Raw genomic sequence first — 27,004 nt, forward strand, 5'->3', positions numbered from 1 at the left:
ATGGCCATGTTATAATAGTAGCTTAAGAAATTTTGGTTCATGTTATATAAAGAACATGAGTACAGCATCTTTTAAATTAAGTTATATCATTTTGATTCGGAATTTGGAAGGTTGAAGCAAGTTCTCTTACCAGAAATGTGTAACTGGAAGAATTATGCATGTGCATATATCTGTTAAAGGGAAATATTTCAAAAATTCATATACTATTTGAAGAGTTTGTTTAAGCCACATCCACATACCCCTTCCCACACACAAAGTTCATCTTAAAACCTTCCTTTTCTCTGTAGGTTAACTATTTGTAAAGTGTTTCAAGAGACAATGAGGAAATGGCTCAATGCCTCAGTCAGGGAGAATTCCTGTGACATCTACAGTGGAGAATTATGTGGAGAATGGGAAACAGAAGAGGCCAAGAATGGAAGAGCAGGTGGGGGAGTAGGACATTAGGTCAGATATAGTAAAGACACAAATGTGGAACTTTACAAATATTTTTTATTATGTCTGTAGCTCTTTGATATGTGATTGATTTCAATAGGAGAATTAAGAAGTTGTTGTTCAAATCAACTGGTATAAGAAAGAAGGATCATATATATTTATGTGAATAAAGGGGAATAATGAATGTGGTAGAGTTTTCTAGAGTACTTTTGTTATAAAAAAGACTATTGTTTTTTACTTCAGGCCTTTAGAGTACACCAGGTACCTTATGGTGAGGTCCTACCTTATTTTATTTTTTGGCCAAGGCCCTACTGTAAGGTAGTGTTAAATTTGGAATGAAATTCTTAAAGTAGCAGTTGTGACATTTAACAATTACTTTTGCATTAGGTATTTTAAACCACTTTATTTGAAATGATTTTAAAATTAGAGAAAAAATACAAGAATTATATAAAGATGTCCTTATATATTTTTTACCACATTCATCAATTTTGCCACATTTTGTTATTTCCTGGAGATACAAATTTTTTCCCCTAAAACTTTGGAGAAACACAGATTTATAATGCTCCTTTACTCCTAAATACATAAGTATATATTTTATAGAAGAAGGATATTCTTTTACTTAATCATAATATAATTATCAAATTCAGCAAATTTAACATTAACAATACTCCTGTCTGATATACAGTCTGCATTAAAGTTTTGCCAATCATCCCAATAATGCCCTTTGTAATAGTTTCCCCTCCCTCTACTAGCATCCACTCAACATCATGCATTGCATTGTCATAATGCTTATTTAGTGTCTAATCTGGCATAGTTGCTTAGCCCTTCTGTCTTCTGACAGTGATGTTAACTTACCCATTAAAAAAAGTCTTAGCACCGAGGAAGAATTTTTAAGAATGTTAGCATTTGTTATAAATTATCATTTGACTATCTTTACAATTCTGCTCATATATTATTTGTGTGTGCTGCCATATATTAATGTCATAGTTTTAATTTTTTTCTGCACGTGACATAATGTCTCTTCATGTTTTCATCAAGCTCAGTTGCCAGACAGGAAGAAACTTTTAAACTTACTCTAGTTTTCACTATAAACTTGAATTAAACTTGTCAAGGGGATTAGAAAGCACAGCAAAAGCTCAATATGTTGCTATTAGTCTACTTACACAAAGTGGAGATAGTGAGCCAGAATAGGGACATTTTACTATCTTGACTTGCTTTCTTGAATGGTGTATTGTGAAGTAATGGATAAAAACATCAGTTACGATTCATATCATAAGAAAAAGAACTGGACTGAGCATTGACTTTGGCAGCTTGAGAGACTTGAATCTCAGTGATATTTGTTATTCGCTGTGTAACCTTGACCCAGATATTTAACCTAAGAATTCAGGTAGAATGGGTACGATAATACCTACAGTGCAAGTACTTTTGGGAGTATTAGAGATAAAGTATGGAAAATGCATTATACTTTATGGTGCCTGACACATAGTTGGTGCTTAAGAAATGGTCACTACATTTGTAAAGCTCCAGACAAACAGCTCTAGAAGCGATATTTAAAATCATCCAGATAATGAAATCAGTTCAGAAAGGTTACTTGCACCATTGAGGTATAAGCTTCCTGATTTTATATTCTTTAGAGTCTATAGAGCACTCTGATGAACTTTAGATTCTTGGTAAATATTATTTAAGTACATAGTAGTTATCCCTTTTCTAGACATATTACAGTGTCAGATAAATCATTTTTATTGATTTAAGATATTTCTTTTTGATAAATGTTTGAGTCACAGCTTGTAGAATATTTATTAGTAAAAAAGTGTAATTTTAGGCTTATTGGATATCAGTAGAAATGAAGCAAAAAACTTTTAGAACTATACAGTTAAAAATATACAGTGTAGGTACTTAGACAATTTTGGTATATGTACCCAATATGTTGTCTACATTTAAACAAATACTAATCATATTTCTGACCTAAAAGTACTTACATTACCAATATAGTCAGATTCCTCACCATTGTAACTGCTAAAAAATTGTAATATCATAATAAAGATGATAGCCACTATTTAGTGTACTTATGGCAAATAAAACTCAATTTGGTAGCAAAAAAAAAAAACTTTTAGAAATATATAGATGATCTGTAAATATATTCAATACTAAGAAGATTAAGCAGGCATAATTCTTAAACTGTTTCTATGGAGCTTTTTAGCATATGTCATCATAGCCAAATGCCCTTCATAGTGAATTATTTTTGGTATTTTAGCCCTTTGCTGCCATGCACACCTAAAATATTTTAACTGGTTAATTCACTTTTACATTGTCAGTTTCCTTTTTGGGGCACTAGTAACAATTATAAAGATTGATATTTCATGAGTTCTTAAATTTTTGTAGAGGTCTTCCAAAGAATAAAAGAGAACACTTACGTATTTTTAAAACTCTGTTTTACAATTACCATATTGGCTGTTTGACTGTTTTAGAAATCTGTGATACATTTGAAAGTGTTAGTGATATTATTTTTCCTGTATCTTCACATATTTTGTTATTTCCACCAAGGAATTATTTCATCATTACTCATCAGTTATTATCAACTTTGAAAATAAAAAAGGCTGAAACAAGAAATGGAAGAGTGATAGAATTGTTCTAAGCCAAGGTTGGAAACTTTTTTTTGAAGATTGATTTATTTATACAAGAACTGGGGTACAGGCCAGATGCGCGGGAGGGTGAGAAGATTCACCAGAGACAGAGCAGGGAGCAGAATAGGCAGACTGACAAAATATGGTGCTGATGGGAGCAGTGGGCGATCCAGGAGAGGTCTGCCGTGCCATGTGGGCTGCTCCGCAGAGCGGGGATCGAACCAGTGCTGCAGAGGCTGTGTACAGCTTCACAGCGCTGCACGCAACTGCCTGTGCCACCAGGGAGGCCCCAAGGTTGGAAACTTTTTATGAAGGGTAAGATAGTAAGGGCTGATTGAGGGCTGCATATGGTTTTTATGACATATTTAAACAACTCTTTAAAAATGTAAAAATCATTTTTAGCTTCCAGATCATACAAAAATAGGTTGTGGGCCAGAATTGCCCTGTGCATCCTCGATTGCAATTGTATTATCCTGCAGTTTTCATATTACATTATCCAAGAGATTATTTTTCAACAACTGTAAAGGGAGACTGAAGGCCCCATCTTTATGGTTAACTTTTTGCTTTTATTGAAAGGAATTGGTAATGCATAATTTTTCATTTATTGTCCTAATGACAAAGAATATTGAGGGAGGGATAAGTTTCATAATTAATGGAAGAATCCAAAACTGAGTGCAAAGAGACAGATAGTAGAATTAAAAACTCTGATTATGGTGAAGTTGATTTTATAAACAAAATCTCAAACTGAAACTTCAGATACTCTCTTAAGTGAATTTCTCAAACTAAAAAGTTGATCGAACCGTATTATTTCTAAGGCTCAAGGAAAGTATAACCCATTTAGCCACTCAATAAGGAAGAATTAATAACAATATTTTGTAACAAAATCTTCAACATGTTAAAAGAATGTATGCCTCTATTGCTTTTTTTGTAGTTGTGCTTTTTAATTTGATGCAGTTTGTAAATGGATATTGCTGAAGGTGGATCTATATGCAAAGGAGATTTTGGAAGGCAGTAGGCATAGAAATAAGTGAATTGGACTGACCATTTTAAATAAAGTGTTTAAGTCTAAAACTGAAATTGTTCTTGCAAACAAATAGTTTGTTTCTCCAACAAATTATGAGCCATTAAAAGTTCAAAAATTTCAAGGTTTTGAGTCTGGTTTTTGACAATGAAATTGCGAGAAAAAGAATCAGAAATAATGATAAACTAGGAACTATTAGAGACTCAGATTTAAAAGATGGATATGTTCCACATTCATCAGTGACAGCTGGTTAACAGTTGTATTCAGAGTGTAGCCCATTTTGGTAATTTGTAACTTAAAAACCAGGGAAATGTGGAATGAGTATTTGGGTTTGCTGTGCTTCACTGCTTATTAAACTTCTAATAAAGTTGTTTTTCAATGTCTATTTTTTCTTCTGTACATTGTTTTTGGTAAAATGACTTAAAAATACATTAAGTACAGTCCATTAGGGCCAGATAATAAAAGATGATGACTCTTCTTGCTTCTTATACCTAGAATAAAGTACTATTTTCCTAGAGGATAGTCCTTTAATTGTGCATTATGTTAGGTTCTTGCAAAGGGAAACTTGCAGAAATGGCATTAAAAAGTTGGCTGCTGCATTTACTATTGAAATGATGTTGAAAATTTTATGTAATTTTTTTTAAGACTATGTTAGATATTTTGCTTTCTTTGCTATTTTACTTTTTGATAAAAAGGCATTGTAACTGATGCTGTTTTTCTTTTACTTTGTTATGAATTTAGATCCAAAATTAAACAGTAATTGAGTATTGTTTTCCAGTGTTTCTTCCATTGTTTTGTTTTTATGGCTTGTAAACAAGGACTTTTGTATTTGAAGGGTGTCAACTATTGTGTGAAACCCATTTTGAAAATAAGAATGACTAAAGGAATAAGTAAATTTGCATAGTGAATCTCTTTGAAGATCTAGATTAAGATCATCAGACACTTTTGAATCTTTTAAGTTGCCTTGATCAGAGAACTTTAAAATGAAGAAATAGAATATTTCCTTAGTTCCATTTCCTAAAATGAGTTGTAGCTAGCTTCAAGTAGGGAATTTATTCATTTGCTAAGAACTAATGTGTGATAAGTGATGGCATTTTAAAGTGAAGGTTTTCTTTATGCCTGTCAGATCACTTCTAGGTAGTTATTGCTAAGGCAATATAAAGGTTGTATGGAATCTCTTTATCAATTGTTGGAGCTTATTATGCATGCAAATAGCAGTACATTTTCTGGACTTAGCTTAATTATAGTTTTAAAGCAAAATGGTAATTAAGGCATGCCACAAGTCCATTCATCCACAACAGCAGCAACAACAAAATTGGCAGAAGCTGTCAGCTAACTTTTTCAGGATTTTGGGAAACTAACCAAAAGCTTCTAGCAACCAGGGGAATATTTAATCTAGGAAAAAACACTGTATCTTGATAAGAACCATGAGTTCAGTTTACCCTGTTCCCAATCTCTGCTCGATTTGATGGTAACCCTGAAAATACCAGCTCATGTTCTTGTAACTCTGTATTGGTATCACAGAGAACTAAGTAGATCTCATTCACAATGAATTATAGTTGTTTTTATACCTGGTGGCTCTCTGGAAAAATACTTCAAGAGACTTGCCTTTATCTCACCTAATTTGGAACGCTTCATTGCTACCCTGAAAGTATTTGTCAGAAACATTTATGGGCCAAAAAAACCAAAATTTACAGGCAAATGTATTGGTCACTACTGTTGCCAGTGGCAACAGTTTTAGCAAACAAATAGGTTTACCAAAAAGCTTGACATGAAAACCTGGGAATAAGACACTTTGGAGAATAAGGATTTTGAAACTCCTTGGTCAAATTCTTGGGACTCTAAAGGATCCCACACATGTCCAGGACTGTTCCATGTTAGATCTTTGAAGGTCCAAGCTCTCACTTCTGCTGATCTTGAGGCTCTACATAAGCAGGAAGTAAAGACTAAAACAAGAGTTTTATACATCTAAGCAGACAGAACCCATTTGCACATCCTAACAGAATCCATTTGGGAAAATGGAAAATTTTTGTTTCTAGTCACTAGTCACTAAGCTAGTAGAATAGAAATGTCTGTGGTCACATGTGACAAAAGCAGACGATATTATTGGCTCAGAAAAGTCATTGAGCAAGGAAACAACTGTGATAAATAGTAACAGCAGACTCAGGTAGGGTACTATGATTGCTAGAGTTGCCAGATTATAATAATGTTTAAGTTTCAAAAGAAAGTTATGATGCTTTTTCTATAGAAATGATCCCTGGAAAGCATAGACTTTGCACTTAGCAGCCAAAGGCTATCAGTAAGCAATCTCAGATATGCTCAGACAGTTAATAGGGAGCCAGGACAATGATATACCATCAAATAGAGAATATCAGAAATTAAAAAAGGAATTAAACTCATTTTGGGACTAAAAAGTACAATAATTGAAATGGAAAATTTACTGGAGAGTTTCAGTAGCAAAATTGATTAGGCAGAAGCAAGGGAGCAAACTTGAAGAGATAGGCCAGTTAAATTTAATGTGAAGAGTAGAAAGAAAAAAAAATTATAAACATGAACAGAGCTTTAGCTGTGAGACACCATAACGCATATCAGCATATCAGCATATGAATAATTCCAGAAGGATAAAAGAAAAATGAGGTTGAAAGAATATTTGAAGAGATAATGGCAGTGGATCAGAATGGAGAGCCCAGAAATAAGTCCACAAATTAATGGTCAATTTATGACAGTAGAGGGAAGTCTACAATGGTAAAGAACCATTTCTTAAAAGATGGAAAAATGGAATAACCACATGCTCTCCTGTGAATGAAAGAATGAAACGGGACCACTCTCTTACACCATACACAAACGTTAACTGAGTGGATGAAACACTAGAACTTAAGCACTGAAGTCATAAAACTCATCAAAGAAGACAAAGGCAGTCAGCTACTTGACATTGGTCTTAAATTTTTGAATCTGATACCAAAAGTAGAAGCAACATGAGTAAAAATACACGAGGCTGGCTCATCAAGAAGCTGCACAGCAAAGGAAACAAAAAAAGGGCAACCTACTGAATGGGAGAAAATATTTGCAAATCATAGCTCTGATAACTGATTAATACCCAAAATATATAAATAGCTTACTAAACTCAATAGCAGGAAAACAGTCCATTTTTTAAAAAAATAGATGGAGGATATGAATAGACATTTTTCTAAAGAAGGCAAAACAAAACCAATACAAAACACCCAAAATCTTGAAAATAGCAAAAGGAGCAACTCAACACATGCAAAGATCCTTAGTAAGATTAGTAGCTGATTTCTCATCAGGAACCATGAAGTCCAGAAGGCAGTGAATAAAGTATTGGGGTAAAAACCTTGCAATCAAGAATTTTCTATCAAAACTGTTCCTTAGAAATGAAGGACAGTCCCAAATTAACAAAAATGGAGAGAGTTGTTAGAAAACTATCTTACCACAAGTATTACAGGGAATCTGGCTGAAATGAGAGGTCATGAGATAGTAATTAGAATTCAAATGAAGAAAAAAAGGATACAAGTAAAGGTAACTAATAAGTGATTAAATTATTTTTTCCTCTCTATTTGCCATTTGTTTAAATAGCTATATATGTTGGGAGTCCAACTTCACATCTCTGTATGTATACATGTCTCACCTACCAAATCTCCATTGCCACATCCGTATCACCTTCACTTTCCTTTCCCTACTTCCATAATCCCTATTCCTCCTGGTAACTAGTATATTTTTTCACAGATTCTGAGACTTATTCTTGTTCAGCCAGTTTGTTTTCTTGGTTATTTATATTCCAAAAAGAAGCGAAACCGTATCCTTAACTGTCCTTCACTTTCACTTAGCATAATTTCAAGATCCATCCATTTTTTTCCCTAAATGCACTAATTCATCTTTTAATGGTGGAGTAGTATTCCACTGAATATCATAATAACTTACATTCAGTTGTCAATGGATATTTAATTGTTTCCACAACATGGCTATTGTGTTTAATGGTATTATAAACATAGGAGTGCATAAATCTATTAGTAGTCTCATATTCCTTGGGTAAATACCTGTGGTATTGCTGGATCATACAATATTTCCTTTTGGGTGTATATGGAATCTCCATATCATTTCTCACAGAGGCTGCCCCAAATTGCTTTCCCACTAACTGGGTGAATGTTTCTTTTTGTCCTCATCCTTGCCAACATTTGTTTTATCCATTGTTTTTGATATACAACATTTTCAAAGGGTGAGGTGCTATCTCATTGTGGTTTTGATTTGCTTTTCTCATGTGATTGATGTTGAACATTTATTTTCATGAACCTTCAGGCTATCTTTGGAGAAGCGCTATTTAGGTCTTTCTTTTTTTAAAGAGTTATTTGTTTATGTGTTCAAGAGCTGGGGTGCAAGGCAGAGGTGCAGGGGGGGTGAGAGTCTTCACCAGAGACAGAGTGGGGAACAGAACAGGCAGACTGACGAAATAACACTGCTGAGGGGAGCAGCGGGCGAGCCAGGAGAGGTCTACTGCGCCATGTGGGTCACCGTCCTGGATGGGGATTGAACTCGCGCTGCAGTGGCTGTGGATAGCTTCACAGTGCCGATGCTTAACTCCTTGCACCACCATCCTTTTTAGGTCTTTTGCCCATTTTTTTGATCGGATTGCTTGCTGTTTTGTTACTAAGCTGTATAAATTCTTTATATATCTGGAAAGTTAATCCCTTGTTGGACTTGCATTGTGCAGTTATCTTTTCTCACTCCATGTGTTTCCTTTTGTTTTATGGTTTATTCTTGCAAAAAAAAAATTTCATTTGAAAATATCAAAATCAACAAACAACTATGAACCAGAGACACTCTACGGGGAAAGAAGGGCTTGGGGTCAAAATAAGGGGGTTGTAATTGTATGGGGAATATAAAAATAAAATTAAAAAAATAAATATTAACATGACCTTTTTAAAAAAAAAGAGTTTTCATTTGATGTAGTTGCATTTGTTTTCCTTGTGTTTGGATTTGTGTCCTTAAATATGTATCACATATATTTTCTTTTATGTATCTTATGACTTCTGTTCTTATCTAAGTCTTCAGTGCATTTTGAATTAATTTGTGGTGTGTGGAGTTAACTATTAATCTAGTTTCTCTTTCTCCTCTCTGTTTGTGTGCAGCTGTCCATGGCTCCCAGTGCCATTTGTTGACGAGGTTCTGCTATCTCCATTTTATGGTCATGGCTCTTTTGTCAGGGGTTACATGTCGCATTTGTTTGGCTGTGTTTCTGGGAACATCTGTCTAGTTCATTGGTCTGTGTTTCTGTTTTCTAAACCATACTGTTTTGATTATTATTCCTCTGTGGGATAGTTTGAAGTGAGGGACTGATTTTTTTTCTTTTCTCTCAAATTTGCTTTGGCCCTTGGGGCCTTTTGTGGTCCCCATACACATTTTATAATTGTTTTCTCTGTTCCCTTGAAAAACACTGGAAATATGGTAGGGATTGAATTGAATATGTACATTAATTTGGGTTACATGGTCATTTTAACAATGCGTATTTTTCCAATTCATGGCATAAAGTAAAGTATCTTTCCATTTCTTTGTATTTTCTTCTGTTTCCTTTGACAGTGTCTTATAGTTTTCAGTGTATAGGTCATCTTTGTTAAGTTTACTCTCAGGTATTTCATTATTGTTGGTGCTACTCTAAAGGGATTTTTTTTTTTTTAATTTCTAACTCCTTGTCTGAAAAAGAAAATGGAACAGACTTTTGTGCATTGATTCTGAATCCTGCACTTTGCTGTATTCATTTATTATTTCTAGCAAATTATTCATAAATTGCTTTGGATTTTCTGTGTATATTTTATCATCTGTGAATAATGATAGTTTTACTTCTTTTCCAATTTGGATTCCTTTTCTGTCATGCCTGATTGCTCTGGTTAGGAGTTTCAATGCTATCTTTAACAGTCATGGTGAAAGTAGACATCCTTGTCGTGTTCCTGATATTGGGCAAAATGCTTTCACCATTTGAGTATGTTAGTGATAAGTTTGTCATATATGGACCTTATTATGTTTATATGTTTCTTTTATTCCCCTTTGATTGAAAAATTTAAAATTCTAAATAGTTGTGGAATCTTATCAAGAGTTTTTTTAGCATCTATTGAAATGATCATATGATGTTTATTTATCTTTCTCTTTATTGAAGTCATAAATGTCGCTGATTGATTTGTGTATGTTAAACTAACCTTGCATCCCTGAAGTGAATTCCCTTGGTCACAATGAATGACTTGTATTGCTGGAGTTGATTTACTGAGATTTTATTGAGGGTTTTCATCAGAGGTATCAGTCTATAGTTATATTTTTTGACCTTGTTTGGTTTTGGAATCAAGATAATGCTGGTCTCATGAAATGTGTTGAGGAGATTCCCACTCTCCTTAATTTTCTTTGAAGAATTTGAGAAGGATTAATATTAGATATTCTTTGAAAGTTTGGTAGAATTCAGTAATGAAATCGTGTGATTAGGGCCTCCCTGGTGGTGCAAGGGGTTAAGACGCAAACTATGAAGCTATCCGCGGCCACTGCAGCATGAATTTGATCCCTGGCCAGGGGGATACCCACATGGTGTGGCAGACCTCTCCTGTCTCGCCCACTGCTCCCCATAGCAGAGTATTTCAGTCAGTCTGCCTGTTCTGTTCCCCACTCTGTCTTTGGTGAATCATCTCATGCCCCACACCTCTGGCCTGTACCCCAGCTCTTGTACGCATAAATAAATATATCTTTTAAAAAAAATGAAATTGGGTGGTCTTAGGTCTTAGGCTCTTTTTTTTTTTTTTTTTTTTTAAAGATTTATTTATTTATTTACACAAGCACTGAGTACAGTCAGAAGCACGAGAGGGTGAGTGAATTCACCAGAGCCAGAGTGGGGAACAGAACGGGCAGACTGACGAAGTACACTGCTGAGGGGAGCAACGGGCGCAGCAGGAGAGGTCTGCATGCCATGTGGGACCCTTGCCGGTGGCCGGGGATCGAACCGGCACTGCAGAGGCTGCGGGCAACCCCGCAGCCCAGTGCTCAACCGCTGCGCCACCAGGGGAGGCCCTAGGCTTTTGTTCTTGTAGAGACTTGATTACTCTTTCAATTTTTGTGGTGGTGATTGGCCTACCCTAGCTGTGTGATTCATGCTGGTTCTCTTTTGGAAAGTTGTGTGATTCTAAAAAATTGTCCATTCCTTTTAGGATGTCCTGTTTGTTTGCATATAGATGTTCAGAGTTGTAGCTTATGATCCTTTGTTTTTATGTGGTTCCTTTTGTGATTTTTGCTTTTTTTTTTTCTCTCTGCTCTCTACTTAGTGAGCCTAGCTAAGGGTTTTATCAGTTTTCTTTATCCTTTCAAAGAACCATCTGTTGGTTTCATTGAACTTTTGTATCATCCTTCCGGTTTCTGTGTCATCTATATCTGCTGTAATCTTTTTATTATATCCTTCTGGAGATTTTTGGTTTTGTTTATTTTCTAGTTCCTTAAGATGTGATATTACATTATTTTAGAGTTTTCTTGCTTATTGATGTAGGGCTGTATTGCTTTGTACTTCCCTTTTTAAAAATTTGTTTCAAAGATTATTTATGCATACAAGAACTGGGGTGTAGGCTAGAATTGTGGGGGGTGAGAGGATTCACCACAGAGTGGGGAGTAGAACAGTCAGATCTACTGAAATACACTGCTGAGGGGAGCAGCAGGCGAGACAGGCCGGGGATCGAACTCATGCTGCATTCATTGGCTGGTGCTAGCTTGATAGTGCTGTGTCTTTAACCTGTGCCACCAGGGAGTCCCAGGAAGAACTCATTTTGCTCCAGGATCACTTTCCTGAGTTTGTACCTGTGCGTATTTGATTGAACTGCTAGAACACTGTTGAGTTTTTTAAATACAAAATGTTATTCTACAATCTTTGTTAGGTCTGCCAATTCTGTGTCTTTTATAAAGGTCTATTCATTTCTTTTCTTCTCTTTCAGCTATTCAGATACTCCTAGGCATGTGCTTGGCCTTATTTACTTTTACTAGCTGGGGTACTGTGACTTTAATTTGCTTATCCTTTTTTTAAAGATTTATTTATTTATGCATTCAAGAGTTGGGGTACAGACCAGAGGTGTGGGGGCGGGGGGTGAGAGGATTCACCAGAGACAGAGTGGGCAACAGAACAGGCAGATTGACTGAAGTACACTGCTGAGGGGAGCAGTGGGCGAGTCAGGAGAGGTCTGCTGTGCCATGTGGGTAGCTCCCTGGCTGGCCGGGAATCGAACTCGTGCTGCATTGGCTGCTGCTTGCTTCATAGGTAGTGTCTCAATCCTTGCGCCACCAGGGAGGCCTCTGTTTGTCTTTTTTGTTTCACATGTCAGCTAGTGATTGGGGGAGGTAAAGACTCAGTTTTGGCGAGGAGAAAGGGTGGATTATTTCTGGCAGAAGGATTTATACTACCTCTTATTCTCTTGGTCTCAAAGCAAACTGTTCACTGCTTCACAGAGCCTAAATTTCAGGGCCTGCTTCTTTGCTACTCTGCCACATAGCAGAGTGGTATGAGGTACACTGCACAATAGGTCTTTCTCTCTCTCTACTTTCTGTCAAAGGGTGCGCCATTGCTGATGCTGCCAGCAGCCAGATCCTCCACAACTGAACCAGCAGTCTCGGCACCCATGTGCTAGTAGGTCTGTAGTCCTTCCTTTCTATACAAAATCCCCACACATGAAACAATCTATGCTTGGTTCCAGTTTTTTCAGCTGACTGATAAGTCCTGCAACCTGTCTTCAACTCTCTTGCTTTCTCTCTGCATTGTCCCAATAGCAAGTGCCAATCTGAAAGATATCTGTTGACAGTGATGACCTGGGAAAATTTCCTGAGATCATAATTGAGTTTATCAAAGGTTTTATTTTATTTTATTTTACTTCACTTTTTAAAGATATTTATTTATACAAGAACCGGGGTACAGGCCAGATTCATGGGAGGGTGAGGGAATTCACCAGAGACAGCGAGGAACAGAACAGGCAGACTGACTGAAATACACTGTTAAGGGGAGCAGCGGGCGAGATAGGAGAGGTCTGGTGCGTCATGTGGGACCCTCGCCGGCTGGCCAGGATCGAACCAGCGCTGCAGAGGCTGTGGACAGCTTAACAGCACTGAGCTCAACCACCTGCGCCACCAGGGGAGGCCTATCTAGGGTTTTATTTAGGGGAGAAGTTTATTAGAATCTCCCTATACTACCATATTGTGTGGAAGTCTCTACAGAAGTGCTAATATACACTTCGTCACTCCTTTCCCCCCATCCAATGTAAAAGACAATTGCATAAAACAAAACTGTAAGTGTGACATTAACAACAAGGGAGAGATACTAAAGAGGAACAAAATTTTTGTACAGTAATGAAAATAAACTAGGTTGTTTCAAGAAATTGTAATACCAAGTGCAATCACTAAGAAAATATATATCAAAAGAAATAAGGGCATTAAAACCGTATACATGTATTGAAAAAACAAATGATTCAGCTGTTGATTCAAATATACAAATTGGTTAAAGCAAAGGATGAGAAAAGATATATGTAAACAGCAAAAAGAGCTGGAATGCCTATACTAAAATCATGCTATATGAAATTGTTACAAGAGATAAAGAAGGGCTTTATATAATGATTTGAGTTAGAAATAGCTATAAATTTATATGTACTTAAAAAAAGCTGCAGATGCAGGAAGCAAAAAATGGACAGAATTGAAGGGAGTAATAGACAATTCAGCAATAATTGCTGGGAATGTCAATACTCTCCTTTTAATAGTGGATAAAACACATGGACAGATAATCCATAAATTTTAATACTTCAACACTAAACCCAGTTGCACCTAACAGACATAAATATATCATTCTGCCCACCACCAAGAACAGAATACTCATTCTAGTGCACATGTCACATTTTCTTGGATATTCCATATATTAGGCCTCAAAACAAGTCTCAGTATATTGTGAAAGACTGAAGTCATACAAAGTATGCTCTCTGACCACATTGATAGAAATAACTTGTTAAATATGAAAAATTCACAAATATGTGGAAATTAAAACCTATGATTAAAAAATACTGAGAGTCTTAATCTAGTCATGTTTAATGAGTGTGTATTTTAATGAAGAATACATTTATACACTTTTGTGCATATACTTAAAAATTTAAGAGTTTTGATAGTCACAGTGAATGTTCTGATTACTAGAAATATGTGTTGTCCAGGATATGTTTTTTAGCATTGGACTACAAATTTTATAGTCATATAAATACCTCAGGTCACATAAAATTCTTTTCAGTGTATGATTTTTTCCCTCTTTATCAAAGTAACTTTTTGATAAAAAAGTGTTTCATGGATTTATACTTTTGGCTTACATTTCCCAAGGATAAGTTAGCTGACACTTAGCGGCTCCTATGGATGCTCAATGATATAAAGGGCAAAAGTCACTAAATATTTTTCATAAGTAAGTTGCATATTGCCTATTTGGTAACAGATCAAGTGTTGAGTGGGGTAGTCCATGACCTTTAGTAAAATATGCTGTATCATTTATTGCTACTCATGGCAATGTAAAGGTCTTTCTTTAGTGGAATTATCAGAAAATGTCAAAAGAAGTTCTAAAACCTTTAAAAAATATCCTCTTAGAGTTAGAATTCAGAATGTTTTATCCAGTTAATGTTCATTCATTAATTTTTCTCATTCTGTTAATTTCTATTTCTAACTACAGTAATTTTAATAAGTGTTAGGAAAGTAGCAGCTATTTTTCTTGTGTGGAACATTTTAATTTTCTTGTTTTTTGTTGCTGCAATAAAAAATAAGTAGCCTCTTTTATGTTTATCTTAATAGAGACAGACTTTTTATTTTAGTACATATAGATTAGCAGTTCTTCATATATTTTTCTAAATATATTTTTAAAGGAATTTGCATGGAAATAAGTTAAACATGTGGTTCATGTTAATTTCCTTCAGGAGAGGGAAGCCAGCACCCTTTTGGAGCCATGAATATTGTAAGAACTCCATCTGTTGCTCAGATTGGAATTTCAGTGGAATTATTGGACAGCCTGGCTCAGCAGACTCCTGTAGGCAATGCTGCTGTATCCTCGGTTGACTCTTTCACTCAGGTAATGCGGTGTGCATTTCATTATAAAAAATTATTTTCTATATTTTGAAATGGTGTTAGGAAACATGTAAAAATGAAGGATAACTTACAAGTTTTTGGCTTCTGGGATATTTTAAGTTTGCTTGCTTTCTAGGTATATCTTTATGAAATTGTTTTGATAAGACTTCTGTTATATAGTTATAAAATAGCATAAAGTTATTTTAAAAAATGGGTTTAAGTATTAACTTTTCCTTTTTTCCTCGCTAGGCTGTGGGTACAGGTTGTGAACATGATAAACAAGATCTTTGTCCTTACAGAGCTTAAAGTAACTTAATTCTATAGATTTGACTTTTAACTTCTATTTGGTAGATCTGAAAGGAAAAATGATCATGGCAGAGCTATTGTTTACTTCAAAGGCCTTGAAGTAGAGGTTTTATTTTTTAAATTTTTAATTTTTTTAAAGATTTATTTATGCATACAAGAACTGGGGCATAGGCCAGAAATGCAGAGGGTGAGAGGATTCACCATAGACAGAGCAGGGAACAGAACAGGCGAATTGACTGAAGCACACTGCTGAGGGGAGCAGCGGGCAAGTCAGCAGCAGTCTGCTGTGTCATGTGGGTAGCTCCCTGGCCAGGGATCGAACTCACGCTGCGAATAGCTTCATAGGTTGCGTCTTAATCTCTTGTGCCACCAGGGAGGCTCTAGAAGTTTCATTTTTGAAGAATGACATGAAGGGCTTTGAGTAGAGTGAGCAAGGCTGGGAGAAAACGAATTGGGCATTATATCTGCAGGGTAAATCATATGGGAATGCATTTACTTTCTTTTTTTTTTCTTTTTTTTTTTTTAGCATTTCACAACAACCCAACATTCATTTGATTTCAAAAATAAAAGCAAAGGCAAAACAAAACTTTGAGCAAACTAGGCCTAGAAGGGAAATTCCTCCAGTGACAAAGGGCAGTTAGGAGAAAGCTACAGTTACAATCTTCCAATACATGTTTAAAAAGTGAACAAGCAGTGGTGGCCAGGAAAGGGTCTTTGGGGAAGAAGGCTGAGGATAATTGCTTAATTTGGTTTTGTTCTTACTAAATTCTTTAGTTTCCATCATTGTGATTTATGAATTGCTTTCTCTAATGCAATTGGCAGTTCCTGCTGTCAGTCTGCATTTACCTATCCTTAACCTGACTGGCAGATTGCTCTCTCTCCTCAGGTTAATGTGCAGGGATTTGACCTAGAGGTAAAGCAGACATAAAGATTCTTGGGATTCAAGGAATGCATTTACTTTCATGAGAATTTTGGCTTATATTCTGTTTGAAAGGGAAAACAAGAGTATTTTGAACAAAAGAAAATAAGGTCTAACATTTTAAATTGGTCACTTTTGTATCTTTGGGGAGAAACTGCAGTGGGACAAAGATGGAAAAGAAAAAAATCAGGAGACTCTTGTGAAAATCTAGATGAGAGATGAAAATCTAGATGGTGTGAAGAGGCAGAAGTGGAGGTGATGAAAACTAGTTGATTTATGGAGATAACTTGAAGATAGACTTAGTAGAGTTGTGTGGCATGGATCACATGTGAAGTGCGAGACAGAGAGACATCACTGGTGGCTCCAAAAATGTTGGCTTGAAGAACTGGAACACAAGAATATTGTGAAAAGAATAGGTATATATTGGGAGTGGAATGAGAGGTTTTATTTTTGTTGTGCTATGTTTGTGATGCTTCCTAGATATATGAGCAAAGATGACAAATTTAAGTTTTAAGAGAAAGGTATGGTTAGAGATAAACAATTGGGAGCCATCAATGTAGAGATGGTAGTTAAAGTTATAGGAGGGTTGTGATCACCAGAGAAGTAACCGTAAATAGAAAAGTTGGCCAATGACTGAGGTTGGGACCCTTTCTAACTTGAGAAAGTATAGAGATGAAGAAATATAAAAGAAAAGAAGTGCTAGAAAAGACCCCAAAAGAGGTGTTTGGGAAAGAGAGCAAAGACTGCTTTTTAAGAAGGAAGACGTAATCAGTAATACCATATTGCTAATGTTTCTAGTGAGATTAGAGTTAAGAATTAACCATTTAATTCTGCAAGATAGAAATCATTACAGGCTGATAAGTTCAGAGAGGTGGAAAGGGAGTTTGAAGTGAGTTTGAGTGAATTAGAGGAGAAACCTGAAGCAGTATATATAGATGACACTTGACAAATTACTCTTGGTTTGGTTGCTTGAAGCTGCTCTGGGAGGAAGAATTTTTTTTTCTCGTTTTTGTTTTTGTTTAAAAAAAAAAAAGATTTATTTATTTATGCATGCAAGAACGGGATGTGCGGGAGGGTGAAAGGATTCACCAGAGACAGAGAGGGGAACAGAACAGGCGAATTGACTGAAATACACTGCTGAGGGGAGCAGCGGGGAGAAAGGAGAGGTCTGCTGTTCCATGTGCGTTAGCTCCCTGGCTGGGAATTGAACTCATGTCACAGTGACTGATGATAGCTTGATAGCTTGATAGTACTGAAACTTCAACAAACCCTGCATCACCAGGGAGGCCATAGTGGTTTTTTTTTTTTTTGAAGTAACATTGTTATATAATATTATATGTGATTCAGGGACGTGGGATCACACATCCTCAGATGCATGTCCTCACACCACACCCACCACCAAAGCATCCACAGTCTTCTAACACTTGTAACCAGGATTTCACAGTCGGTTTTCTAGGGCTTGTTACTGCCTTGGTTTTATCTTTATTTTGTTTTTCTATATTCCACCTGTAATTGAAACCATTACTTACTTCGCTTAGCTTTAGCCCCTCTAGTTCCATCCATATTGTCACAAAAGATAAGTCTTTTTTTTTTTCTTATAACTCAGTAGTATTCCATTCTATATATACCATTTTTTCTGATCCACTCCTCTGTCCATAGGCAGTTAGGTTGTTTCCATAACATGGTTATTGTAAATACTGCTGCAGTGATCATTGAAGTGCACATATTCTTTCCAAAACCTAAAAATGGAATTGCTGGATCCATATAATAGATGTTTTTACTATTTTGAGAAATCTTCATACTGTTTTCCATAGGAGCTAGACCAGTCTGCATTTCCACCAACAAATAAAAGGGTTCTTTTTTCTCCAAAACTGCACCAGCATTTATTGGTTTTGATCTTTTTTTTTTTTTAAAGATTTACTTATTTATTTTATACAAGCACTGGGTACAGTCAGAAGCGCAGGAGGGTGAGAGAATTCACCAGAGCCAGAGCGGGGAACAGACAGACCAACGAAATACACTGCTGAGGGGAGCAGTGGGCGCGGCAGGAGAGGTCTGCACTCCATGTGGGATTCTCGCTGTCCATCCCGGATTGAACCCATGCTGCAGAGGCTGCGGGCAGCTTCGCAACCCAGCGCTCAACCGCTGCGCCACCCGGGAGGCCCAATTTTTTCTTTATTATAATTGGCTTTTTTCCCTGGTCCCTTATATAGGTTTTCTAAATTCCTAGTATGAGTGAGACCGTCTGGTATTTTTCTCTTTTTTTCTGGCTTATTTCGCTGAGCATGATCCCTTCCAGCGCCATCCATGTTGCTGCAAATTGCATGAGTTTATCTTTTTTTGATTGCTGAGTAATATCCCATTGTGTCTATGTACCACATCTTCTTGATCCAGTCATCAGTGTTTGGGCATTTGGGTTGCTTCTATAGCTTAGCTATTGCAAATAGTGCTGCAATAAACAGGGGTGCAAGTGCCCTTTTGAATTAATGATTCTGTATCCTTTGAGTAAATACCTAGGAATGGAATTGCTGGATCATATGGAAGCTCCATCTTTAGCGAATTAAAGAGCTTCTGTACAGCAAAAGAGAGAGTAACCAAAACAGACACCCCACTGACTGGGAGAAAATTTTTGCACAGAACACTAATTATAAAGGACTGATCACAAAAATCTACAAAGAGCAGAAGAGACTCAACAAAAACAAAGTAAATAATCCAGTCAAAAAATGGGCAGAAGAGCTAAAAAGTCACTTCTCCAGAGAGGAAATGCAAATGGCCAACAGGCATATGAAAAAATGTTCGATATCACTTGTAATCAGGGAAATGCAAATCAAAACTACCATGAGATACCATCTTACACCAGTGAGAATGGCACATATTAAAAAAAAACTAGCTACAGCAAATGTTGGCGAGGATGTGGAGAGAAAGGAACTCTCCTGCACTGTTGGTGGGAGTGTAAACTGGTCCAACCACTATGGAGAGCTGTGTGGATATTCCTCAACCTGCAAAAGATAGGTTCTTTACTTTTTGTTGAGTGGTAAGTATTCTTTGTAGATCTTTGTCAGATATATGCTGTGCAAATATTTCTTCCATTGAATTGGGTGACCTTTTGTTTTAATATTCCTTTTACAATGCAGAATAATTTTAATTTGGTGTAGTCACATTTACCTATATATACTTTTGTTTATCATGCTGTTGGAGATAAATCCCCAAACACATCACTGAAACCAGTCTCTTGGAGTATTTTGCCTATGTTTTCTTCAGTGTATTTAATGACTTTGGGTTTTCTATCCATGTCTTTAATCCATATTGAGTTAGTTTTTATGTAATAAAACTGTGTGAGCTGGTGACCTAGTTTCATTTTTTGCATACGTCTGTCCAGTTTTCCCAACCATACACAAAGAGAAATGACTCTCCTTGCTCCAGTGTATACTTTTAGCTCTTTAGTCAGGGATTAACTCGCCATAGATGTGCAATTTTATTTTTGGCCTCTCAATTCTTTCCACTGGTCTGTGTGTCTGTTTTTTCTCCAGTTTTGCTTACTATAGCTTTGTAGTATGGTATGAAGTGGGGAGTATGTCACCACTTTTTCTCAGAATTATTTTGACTTGTTATTGTAATCTGTGGTTTCATATGAATTTCAGTAAAGTTTGTTTCATTTCTTTGAAGAATGCTATTGAACCTTGATAGAGATTGTATTCAATCTTTGTTGCTTGGGGTAAGATGGCATTTTAACAATGTTTATTCTTCTAATTCATGAGCAGATAACTTATCTTTCCATTTCTTTCTGTATTCTATTTTCTTTAGTATTGTCTTTATATATATACATATATATATATATATATATATATATATAAACATCATCCTGCATTTTTGTACAATGTATGATTTCCCATGAAATGCCCACCATCAGTTCATCCATGCACCATCACCATAGACCCTTGTGCTCTTTCTACCCTGTCCTGATTCTTCTCCCTCCTCTTCCCCTGCAGAATGTCTCTGGTCTATTGTTGCCTGTTGACCTTCCTTTTTTTTTTTTTACATTGCTCATTTTGATGAATAAAGCAATTTTATTCCTTTTAACACATAGACTACATATCTGAAATTGTCTTCCATTTTTATATTCCTAGTATTTTATTTTTTTAATCTTAAAATAGAAAGTTAAATTTTTTATAATTTTTTTTAAATAATAAATTTTATTTTTATATTCCCCATACATTTGCAACCCCCATTCTGACCCCAGTCCCTCCCCTCCCGCCCCCCACCCCCCAAAAACTGTCTCTGGTTCATAGTTTTTTGTTGATTTTGATTTTCACTTTCTTATAGTTATTCATTTTCCTGGTCCCTTATTTAAGTTCTCTAGATTCCTGCTATGAGTGAGACCATCCGGTATTTTTCTTTTTCTTTCTGGCTTATTTCGCTGAGCATGATCCCTTCCAGCTCCATCCATGTTGCTGCAAATTGCATGTGTTTATCTTTTTTGAATGCTGAGTAATATTCCATGGTATATATGTACCACATCTTCTTGATCCAGTCATCTATTTTTGGGCATTTGGGCTATTTCCAAAGCTTAGTTATTGTAAATAGTGCTGCTATAAACATAGGGGTGCAGGTGTTCTTTGGAATTGATGTTTCTGTGTCCTTTGGGTAAATACCTAGGAGTGGAATTGCTGGATCATATGGAAGCTCCATGTTTAGTAGGTCCAGAAATCTCCACACAGCTCTCCATAGTGTTTGGACCAGTTTGCACTCCTACCAACGGTGCAGAAGAGTTCCTTTTTCTCCACACCCTCGCCAACATTTGTTGTTGCTAGTTTTTTTAATATGTGCCATTCTCACTGGTGTAAGATGGTATCTCATGGTAGTTTTGATTTGCATTTCCCTGATTACAAGTGATGTCGAACATTTTTTCATATGCCTGTTGGCCATTTGCATTTCCTCTTTGGAGAAGTGTCCTTTCGCCCATTTTTTGACTGCATAGTTTATTTTATTTTTGTTGAGTTTTGTTAGTTCTTTGTAGATCATTGTGATCAGTCCCTTATCATTAGTATTGTGTGCAAAAATTTTCTCCAAATCAGTGGGCCCTTTTAGTAATGTCTTACAGTTTTCATTGTATAGGTCCTTTACCTTCTTTGTTTAGTGTACTCTTAGATATTGAATTTTTTCATAATGTGAATGGGATTGTTTTCTTGGTTTCTTTCTCTTCTAGCTTAGGTTTTCCTGTGTGTATTATCATGTCATCTGAAAACAATGATAATTTTCTTTTCTGTTTTGGATTCGTTTTATATCTTTTTCTTGCTTGATTGCTCTAGGTAGGACTTTCAATACTATGTTGAATAGTAGTGGTGAAAATAGACATTCTTGTCTTGTACCAGATCTTAGAGGAAAAGATTTAGTCTTTCATGATTGAGTGTGATGTTGTTTGTGGATTTGTCATAAATGGCCTTTAGTATGTTGAGGTATGTTATATCCATCCCTAGTTTATTGAGGGTTTTTATCATAAGTGGGTGATGAATCTTATCAATGATTTCTTAGCCTCTGTTGATATTATCATATGTTTCCTTTTGTTGATGTGGTGAATTACATTGATTGATTTAAGATGATAGACCTGTCCTGTGTCCCTGTAATAAATTCCACACAGTCACGATCTGTGACATCTTTGACATTTTGCTGAATTTGGTTTGCTAAGAATTTATTGAGAATTTTTTGCATTTATCTTCATGAGGGTTATTGGCTTGTAATTTTTTTTGTGTGTTATCTTTGTAGTGTTTCAGTATCAGTGATGTTGACCTTATAGAATGTGTTTGGAAGCATTCTCTCTTTTTCATTTTTTTGGAGGAGTTTGAGTTTCATCAAACTGATGAATTGCTGGCATGTCGATGTTCATAGTATTTGCTTAAGATCTCTGTATTTCTGAAATGTCTGCTGTAATGTTTGCTCTTTGGTTTATTATTTTCTTTATTAGAATTTTCTCCATTTTCCCTTAGTCAGTCTACCTAAATGTTTAACTACATTGTTGACTTTTTAAAAAAAACAAAAATCAGTTTTGGGTTTCATCGAGCCATTGAACTTTTTGGTTTCAATTTCATTTATTTTATTCTATTTTTTTAATATTTCCTTTCTTATATTGACTTTTGGCTTTTTAATTTTTTCCTAGTACTTTGATGTAAGAGCTATTATTTTTTTCTTTGAGCTCTTTCTTGTTTCTTGAGAGAAGTCTATAGTGCTAGCTATATGCTTCCCTCTCAGCACTGCTTTTACTGTGTCCCAGAGGTTCTGAAAGGTGGTGTCTTCGTTTTCATTGGTCTCCATGTGTTTTTTTTTTTTTTAATAGAGGCATGTTTTATTTATTTATTTATTTGTTTGTTTGTTTGTTTATACATGCACTGGGTACAGTCAGAAGCGCACTGGGTACAGTCAGAAGCGCGGGAGGGTGAGAGAATTCACCAGAGCCAGAGCGGGGAGCAGAGCAGGCAGAAGGACCGAAGTACACTGCTGAGGGGAGCAGCGGGCGGCAGGAGAGGTCTGTGCGCCATGCGGGACCCCTCCTCTGGTGACCGGGGAGCAGCCGGGGATCGAACCGGCGCTGCAGAGGCTGCGGGCAGCTTCGTAACCCAGCGCTTGGTTATTTAGTTAGTGATTTTACTGAATTTGATATTAGCTCAAGTACCTTGATGGTGATTCTCTTGGATTAAATTTCCATGATATTATTTAACAAAAATAAAACCCTTAATGTTTCTTTTTGTGTAGAAAAGACACAGCAAGCTTCTTCAAGGGTAGTTTTATATTTCTGAGAAAGTGATGTTGGGAATATTAGAGTGAATTGAAGGCAGTATTATCTTTAGTACTTCATTTACTTTTGAGTTTAGTGCTCAAACCCATTTAAGTCTCAGGAAATATGAATCAGTTTACATCTAGCTTCCACCAACGAAGCTTGGAAAGTTTTATTAGATTTCTTCATTTAAGGCTCAATGAGAAGAAACAGGCCAGGAAATAGAGAAAATGAAATAATGCTACTTTTATCTTTATAATTGATGGCAAAAGACTTCTTAGAAATGATTACTATTTTAAATGAGAAAATAGGTTTTTTGAGGATGGAATAGTGATTCAGAGATAGAGTTAAGGAGCTGTTACTTTGAAGGGAAATATTTTTCTTTTTTCTCCAAAGACAAATGATAGGGTCTTAAAATATTTAATAGTCATAGAAATTCTTTGAGATATAAAATATTAAATGAAGATTATTGTAAGTTTGCGCCATAATGTCATTTTATGATTTCCTTTAACTTTCATCATTAGACTGTCTTAGAATTCACAGTCCTCAAAGCCAAGTTAATGCAGGAACTTTTTTTATTTATTTTCTTACATCATTATTCTCCCCTCAGGTGTAGTCCCCATAGGTTTTTTTTTCCCCTATAGTTCTCCCACCATCATAGCACCTGTGCATCATCACCTTAGTCCCCTCTTTTCACCCCTCTCCCTCCCCTTATTGCTGTTTGCTTCTAATCTGTGGTCAGCTTGCAAGTGTTGTCTTTTTCCCATACAGGAACATTTTAAATTAAAATTAAAAATGTTAAGGCCTAGGGCCTCCCCAGTGGTCCAGGGGGTTGAGCGCAGCTCTGTGAGGCTGTCCACAGCTTCTGCAGTGCTGGTTTGATCCCTGCCGGCCTCAGAGCAACCCACATGGCGCAGCAGACCTCTCCTGTCTCGTCCGCTGGTCCCCTCAGCAGTGTGTTTCGGTCATTCTGCCTGTTCTGCTCCCTGCTCTGTCTCTGGTGAAGCCTCTTGCCCTCCTGTGCCTCTGACCTGTACCCCAGTTCTTATATAAATAAATCTTAAAAAAAAAGTTAAAGCCTAAATGGAGTATTTAGTTTAATCCATTAATTATTCATTATTGACTTTTCAGTTCACACAAAAGATGCTGGACAACTTCTACAATTTCGCTTCATCATTTGCTGTTTCTCAGGCTCAGATGACACCAAGTCCATCTGAAATGTTCATTCCGGCAAATGTGGTTCTGAAATGGTATGGAACATTTTGTATCTGTAATATTAATAATTCTTAGCAACCATATATGTATTTTTATATATATATTACCTGTGAATATGTATTTTTTTGACATTTAAGCATATTCTTTTATTGCTGACATCAGCATACATTAATATTTGCATTCCATTAAAAAGTATGTACTGAAGATAAGAGTTCAGACCAGGAATAGTTCTTAACCCTAAATATTCTGTTGCATGGCAGCTATTTTAAATTTATAAAGAAAGGAAAATAAATTTACCTGTATTTTAGGGAGACTGTAATTAAGTACTATTAATTTTTTATATATTTGAGTTTAAGTACTTTATAGGTTTTGAAATAGCAATCAAAGTTTTTTTTTTTTGTAAGTTTGGAAAGTCTTGATCTAAATTTAACATGTGTAAGGAAGGCATCGGGTATTTTACATTGCACATGATTATTAGTAAATCTGTTTCCCCAACATCCTCATGTTTCTGTTTCTGGCTTTTAATGTCTGTCATAGGATATACATGGAGCTTGTTGAGCACTGGCAGCGTGGTGCAGCAGGGATGTAATGTTTTAGATTTGTACTTTGTTACACTGCACTGTGTCATGTGAAATAAAGAAAGAGGAGTTAGATTTGATTTTTTTCCTGGGTTTCTTTTAGCTCTCAGATTTCCAGAAGATAAATGATAAATTTATTATGATTTGTGCTCTTTAATGCGAGCCAGTCATACTTAAATCCCTTTTTTTTTTTTTTTTTGCTTTTTTTTTTAAAATAAGAATAAATTCCCAGATTAACTTCTTAGTTTTTTGGGAAATTTTTATCATATCTTTTTGTATGTGATATGTAAAGTTGCTTGGTTTTTGATAAGTCATTTGGCATTTTATGAAAGGTGCTATTTTAATTTTCTCAAATGTTTTTTCTTTTGTAGGTATGAAAACTTTCAAAGGCGACTAGCACAGAACCCTCTCTTTTGGAAAACATAATTTGAATAAAATAATTTTTAATGGATTCTGAAATTTGTCATGTTTTGAAGATAAATGACTCCATGTAAAAAAGTATGAAGTAAAATGGATCATGAAGCTTAAGTTTAAGCCTAAGTTTAAAAATTAAAATTCTTATGAAATATTAAAAATATTGAATAATGAAAACATGTTCCTTATTAGTGAGTGACTTTTTGTCCCTTAAGCATAAGGTATTATACAGAAGCATAATATTTTGTTTTGATAAGATTCACTTTTTACTTAAAATAGCGCATTATAGTGCATTTTCACAGTAATAGTATGCCAAGTGCCATCGCATTTATAATCTTTGATTTACTTTTACAGTGGTTTACTAGAGTAGGTAACTTACAATCAAGCATGTCAAAATTGGGGGTACTTTTTGAAAAATATACCAAATAGCATTTTTATGTATGGATAAAACTATTTTCAGTTAGTGTTTCTTAAGATTACAAATTTTTTCAATAAACACAGTTTGCCTGTCAGTTTTTATATCTGCAAATACATGCATTTAATTTTGTTTAATAAAATTGCCATGATTAACACTGGTGAGGTTTTATATAATACTGGTAGGACTGCTAGGCATTAGTGTATAGAATATAGGATTCATTTCCTTTGTGTATGAAGATAAAGCCATGTCTTACTCAAAGGGAACCCTTTGATATAATTTTGCTGGTGACACTCATCAACCAAAACCATCAGGACCTCACCTCTAATCAAAACTAGGATTGTTAGTTTGCTGCATCAAGGGAGTATGTACACCAGAGTAACCAGGGGGTATCTTCAAATGAAGGGTACATATAGGAGTATCGAGTTTTTGATCACCTTGATGATCCATCCAGGAATTGATGAAATTTGGAAACTAGATTGTTGCTGCACCAGTCAGTGTTTTTAGAGCACATGAACAGATCAGAATTATTGTTGATTCAGTTTGTGGTCTTATCTTGAAACAGATCAGGTTGTACTGGTGTTAAAAGTTTGAACATAATGTAATTTCTTGCATTGTAAAAGTTTTGTAGGCTTATGACTTTTGCAAATTGTATACTTCTGCAAATTGTGGTTTCCCTTTTAATTCTCATTTCTCTTCTTCTGTACTTCAATTTAAATTGAACGTTAGGATGCTTATTTTGTGGAGTGATCAATCTAGGTTTGTATTGTTACTTAATGGCTTTTTGTGTATCAAGTTTTTTTTGTATGTATCATACTAAATCATTTTTTATTTTATTTTTGGAAAAATATATGCACCAATTATTCAGTGGTAGTCAAAAGCCTCAGGTCTTCAACCATTAGTAATTGATTATTGTTGAATTCTGTGACTTGAGAGTCACAACAGCATTTAAGATTCTAGACAGAAAACATCGACTAACTGTAATAAGATAACTATAGTCAGAATAAGCAAAATGGTTATTATTATACTAGAATATAAAGAAGAACCTAATTTATCAAAACCAAGCAGCAAAAGAAATCCAGTTGGGTCTATTCTAGAGAAGAGTGAAATAACCTCTGCTTTTAACTAAGAGACTGTTCTGTCTGTCCCATGATCTTTATAGAGGTACAAGAAGAAGCATTAGCTAAATACAGACCGCGCTTTGGCTTGACAAG

At 35.6% G+C, this 27,004-nt stretch overlaps 1 protein-coding gene across 4 annotated transcripts in view; it reads left to right on the plus strand.

Annotated features, from left to right (window-relative positions):
* The window catches only part of HIKESHI (heat shock protein nuclear import factor hikeshi), a 49,765-nt gene extending 24,353 nt beyond the window's left edge, over positions 1 to 25,412 (plus strand). For 2 of the 4 annotated variants that reach the window (XM_054699584.1, XM_037523105.2), the window contains exons 2-5: positions 288 to 424; positions 15,027 to 15,178; positions 24,300 to 24,418; positions 25,333 to 25,412. In XM_054699584.1, the coding sequence (XP_054555559.1) occupies positions 288 to 424; positions 15,027 to 15,178; positions 24,300 to 24,418; positions 25,333 to 25,387 (463 nt within the window). In that variant the 3' untranslated portion in view covers positions 25,388 to 25,412. The remainder of the gene's footprint in view (positions 1 to 287; positions 425 to 15,026; positions 15,179 to 24,299; positions 24,419 to 25,332) is intronic. The other 2 variants (XM_037523104.1, XM_054699585.1) reach the window with 1 other exon arrangement.
* The last annotated feature ends 1,592 nt before the right edge of the window (positions 25,413 to 27,004 follow it).

The sequence above is a fragment of the Talpa occidentalis genome, unplaced genomic scaffold (assembly GCF_014898055.3).
Source record: "Talpa occidentalis isolate TD23 unplaced genomic scaffold, MPIMG_talOcc4v2.1 talOcc4.3, whole genome shotgun sequence".
Classification (NCBI taxonomy): domain Eukaryota; kingdom Metazoa; phylum Chordata; class Mammalia; order Eulipotyphla; family Talpidae; genus Talpa; species Talpa occidentalis.